Source organism: Miniopterus schreibersii (assembly GCF_964146895.1).
Source record: "Miniopterus schreibersii genome assembly, chromosome: X".
Classification (NCBI taxonomy): domain Eukaryota; kingdom Metazoa; phylum Chordata; class Mammalia; order Chiroptera; family Miniopteridae; genus Miniopterus; species Miniopterus schreibersii.
This window is the reverse complement of record NC_138104.1, coordinates 27,997,300-28,001,165: the sequence shown is the minus strand read 5'-3', so window position 1 is coordinate 28,001,165 and position 3,866 is coordinate 27,997,300. Positions and strand designations below refer to the sequence as shown.

The 3,866-nt window shown below is 50.6% G+C and overlaps 1 protein-coding gene across 6 annotated transcripts; it reads left to right on the top strand.

Annotated features, from left to right (window-relative positions):
• Positions 1-656: 656 nt before the first annotated feature.
• Positions 657-2,681, top strand: TCEAL3 (transcription elongation factor A like 3). 6 transcript variants are annotated; one of them, XM_081126784.1, is made up of 3 exons: positions 657-806; positions 1,357-1,423; positions 1,758-2,681. In XM_081126784.1, the coding sequence occupies exon 3, from the start codon at positions 1,784-1,786 to the stop codon at positions 2,420-2,422; it is 639 nt and encodes a 212-aa protein (XP_080982910.1). In that variant the 5' UTR covers positions 657-806; positions 1,357-1,423; positions 1,758-1,783; the 3' UTR covers positions 2,423-2,681. The 6 variants fall into 6 exon arrangements, with proteins under 6 accessions (XP_080982910.1, XP_080982911.1, XP_080982908.1 ...); XM_081126785.1 differs by having other exon boundaries at positions 657-880; XM_081126782.1 differs by having other exon boundaries at positions 658-806; positions 1,762-2,681.
• The last annotated feature ends 1,185 nt before the right edge of the window (positions 2,682-3,866 follow it).

Sequence of the window (3,866 nt, the reverse complement as noted above, 5' to 3'; positions counted from 1 at the left end):
AGAGATCACTTAGGGAGAGAGAACATGTGGACTAAGAGAGGAGGCCCAGGAACACTACTTAAGGTGGCAGCACAGTTTCCTCGCGGGCACAACCACCAGGGCTCTGGAGAGTCAGAAAGAGCTGGTCTTGAAAGTGAGCTGTGGCCTGGCTGGGCGTGGCTCAGCGGCTGAGCCTCGACCTAGGATCCAGACGATCCCGGTCAGGGCACTTGCCCGGGTTGCGGGCTGCAGGAGGCAGCAGATCAATGACTCTCTCATCATTGATATTTCTCTCTCTCTCTCTCTCTCTCTCTCCCTCTCCTTTCTGAAATCAATAAAGATATATTTAAAAAAAAAAAAAAAGCGTCTGTGGGGCTCAGTTGCTGAGCACTCTTAGGGAAGTCAGGTGCCCTCCGCGGTATCAGCTATTAGACCTGTTGATAATGGGCTTCTCAAGGGATGAGCGAGGACCTGAAACGCACCAGGTAAATAAAGAACCTGCGGGCAGAAAGCCCCCTCCGGCTGCTGTTTCAGTGACTCACCCATTGCCATCACCCCTCTCCCCCGCCGTGGTCTGCAGCTGCCAGGTCCCTCCGCATCTGGGTGAGGGGGGCTCAGTGCGGCTGATGAGCTCACGTGACCGGCCAGGAGCCCACGTGGGCAGCAGTAGTCCGCCCCCTCCAGCAGCACCCGCCTCCAGTCAGGTTCTGGCGCCATCTGCTCCAGTTGCTCCTGCGGTGCCAGCTCCCTGAGCTGCCCTGGCAGCCGTGAGGGGCGAGCGGGCTTCCACGAGCCGGAGGAGGCGCAGGCCTGGCCCGGGCCCGCAGGTCAGTGGGCTGGTGGGCACTGCCTGCGGCCCTGGCAGGGGTGGAGGTGGATTCCAGAAGGATGCGGAGCAGCGGTGGGTGTGGGGGAATCCAAGGAGTCTCGGGGATGGGGGAGGAAGGGAACGCGGAGCTGGCGCCAGGTGCGGAGGGAGGACCCCGTTACAGACCCTGCCACCCCCTCGCCACCCCATCTCTGCGCCTCCATCCATTTTCAAGCTTTAAATGGGGGGTTGCCCCCGCAGTGCGACAGCGAAACGTAGGCATATTCTGGAAATAACCCCCCTCTTATACTGCGCCTGTGAGAAAATACGGGCCTCCACGAAAATGGAATGAGAGTGGGGCAGATTAACTTCAGGGGAGGGGGACACAGAGGCACAAACAGTTTGGAAAGCTTTCTGGTCTAGTGCCTGAGGCCTGAAAAGAGATACGGCCACTTGGGTGCGGGGCAGGTAGGGGAGGGCAACATTGGATGTGCAGCACCCAGATTCAGGAAAGGGACCTCAGTCCACTGAGCACGCAGCACCTGCCCCTGTCTCCTGCCTGTCTGCAGGTCTGCGTCTCTGACCCCAGCACTCTTCAAGGCTAGAAAAGGAAGGACCTGTCCAGAATCCCTGCAGGTCAGTGAAAGGGGGGGCCCTGGAGGTGGGGTGTGTATGGAGGGCACAGCTTGGGCAAAATCTGAGAGCCCACCTGCACATATATAAACACACCCCACCCAGGCTAAAGCATGGTACAGAAGATGGCAGGGCCTGCCAAAGAAATGGTTGGCTGTGTGTGTGTGTGTGTGTGTGTGTGTGTGTGTGTGTGTGTGTAACAGTGGAGGGAAGTGTGGCAGAAGGCCAGCTCAGGGAACCCTGACCACAGGCCAGATGCCAGTGCTATCTGAGCCAGTCCTCAATCTTCCTGGTCTCCCCTTTCTCTTCTCTCCTCCCATCTCACCCCCCCCCCCAGACAGGAAAAGGAGGGGACATCTCAACATGGAAAAACTTGACAATGAAAATGAAGAAAAGCTGGGAAGTGAGGGAAAGCCAGATGATGAAATAGATACAGAAGATGAAGTAGATACAGAAGATGAAGTAGATACAGAAGATGAAATAGATACAGAAGATGAAGGAAAGTCAGATGAGGAAGAAAAGCCAGAAGTGGAGGGGAAGCCAGGGCAGGAGGAAAAGTGCCAGGACAAAGGACAGCCAGATGATCATGGGAAACAAGAAAAGCAGAGCAAGTCTGAAGGTGAGGGAAAAACACGCGGTGAGGACAAGCCAGAGCCCCAGTCCAAGCCAGAGAGCCAGCTGCGGGCTGCCGAAAAGCGCCCGGCTGAAGATTATGTGCCCCGGAAAGCAAAGCGAAAAACGGACAGGGGGACAGAAGATTCCCCCAAGGACTATCAGGAGGACTTACAGGAAAGGCATTTGGGCAGTGAGGAGATGATGAGAGAATGTGGAGATGTGTCAAGGGCTCAGGAAGAGCTAAGGAAAAAACAGAAAACGGGTGGTTTTCATTGGATGCAAAGAGATGTACAGGATCCATTCTTCCCAAGGGGCCAACGGGGTGTCAGGGGAATGAGGGGTGGAGGTAGGGGCCACAGGGGCTTACATGATATCCCATATCTTTAAAGTCCTTGGACTTCAATTCTGATTTCTCTGATAAGAATACTCCAACCCTGCTTTCCTTGGGGGGGGGGGTGTCATTTGCCAGGCAATGTGCTTCAACCTTAAGCTGATACTTTGCTATAAGTGTCTGTCATTCTTGTTACCAGCAGCCTTTTGATCCAACTATACAGTGCTCTCTGTTTCAGTAGGGGATTTTCACCCACGTGCATGGAAGAGATGGTCATGGTACTTTGTAAAACAATAAAAAAGTTTTCAGAACCACATATACAGTGTCAGCCCAATTTTGTAAAAATGTGAATATGTTTGCATAATGCACTTATGCAGAGAAGACTCCGAAAATGTATACACTAAAAAGCTGGTGATGGTTTTTCCTGCATGGTAGCCAAAAATAGGTCTTATAAGTGCAGTCACCTGATGGTTAGGTACATCCATGCCATTCCTCTGTGGGCATGCCCACCCCCATGTTGTCCCCTAGTTGTGACCATGTCAGTGGGCACTGATGTCCCTTTTCCTGGGTCCTCTACTGTCCTATGTCTCTATCTGTGATTCTTTTTCTTTGCTTTGCTTACTAATCTCCACTTTTTCCTAAAGGATATGGGTTATGTTTGTCATAATAAAAAAAAAAAGAAATCCAGAAATCAATACACGGTAAACCATTGAAATGTTCAGTGAGCTTATGAGGGCAATGAAGACACTGAAAATTCTTGTCAGAATGTAAAACGATAAGTAAAACACATTATCTCTATGGTTCACAGCTAGAGGAATCAACCTGGTGGTTATAACAAGAGATCCGATGCTATAATGGCCAGTCTTGTCATCTGTGAAATGAGAATAAGACTTGCCTCACAGACTTCTGAGTGGATCAGATGAGGTACTAAGTATGTGAGCTGTGTTGGTTTGGCTCATTTGCAGTAGTAGGATCCAGGACCCTGTCAGACACTCGGGAGAGCTGAAAAAAGAAAGGTAGGTCTCACCTGTGCCCAGGAACAAGTCCAAGCAGCTGAGAAGAGGTACCACCTTTCTTTGGATATTACCATATCTATTAGGCTGTGTCCTGTACCTTCTGCTGACAGCTATTGATATGATGGAGTCTTCATGGTGACAAAGGCACTCTGATTCCCTATAGTCTTTGAAGGGCCAAAGCCCCTACTTGACTCCAACAGGAGTGTGGATAACACCTGTCCCCCAACTTTAGAGTTGTACCTACCCAGGTGGTACTGCCCAAGGGCTGCTTGGGCCCCACTGTATTACATAGTTCTTAGCAAAGTAGTCATTAATATTTTTAGTTCATTTTATATTTGCTTATAGTTTCTTTTCTCTTCATAAGACTCAGATATTTTGAGTCCACTGGAGGCTGTGTCCTGAGACTAATCTATGGACCAGACAATGGATTCTAAAAGTTATATGGAAGAGCAAAGGACATAGGATAACCAAAATATTTTGAAAA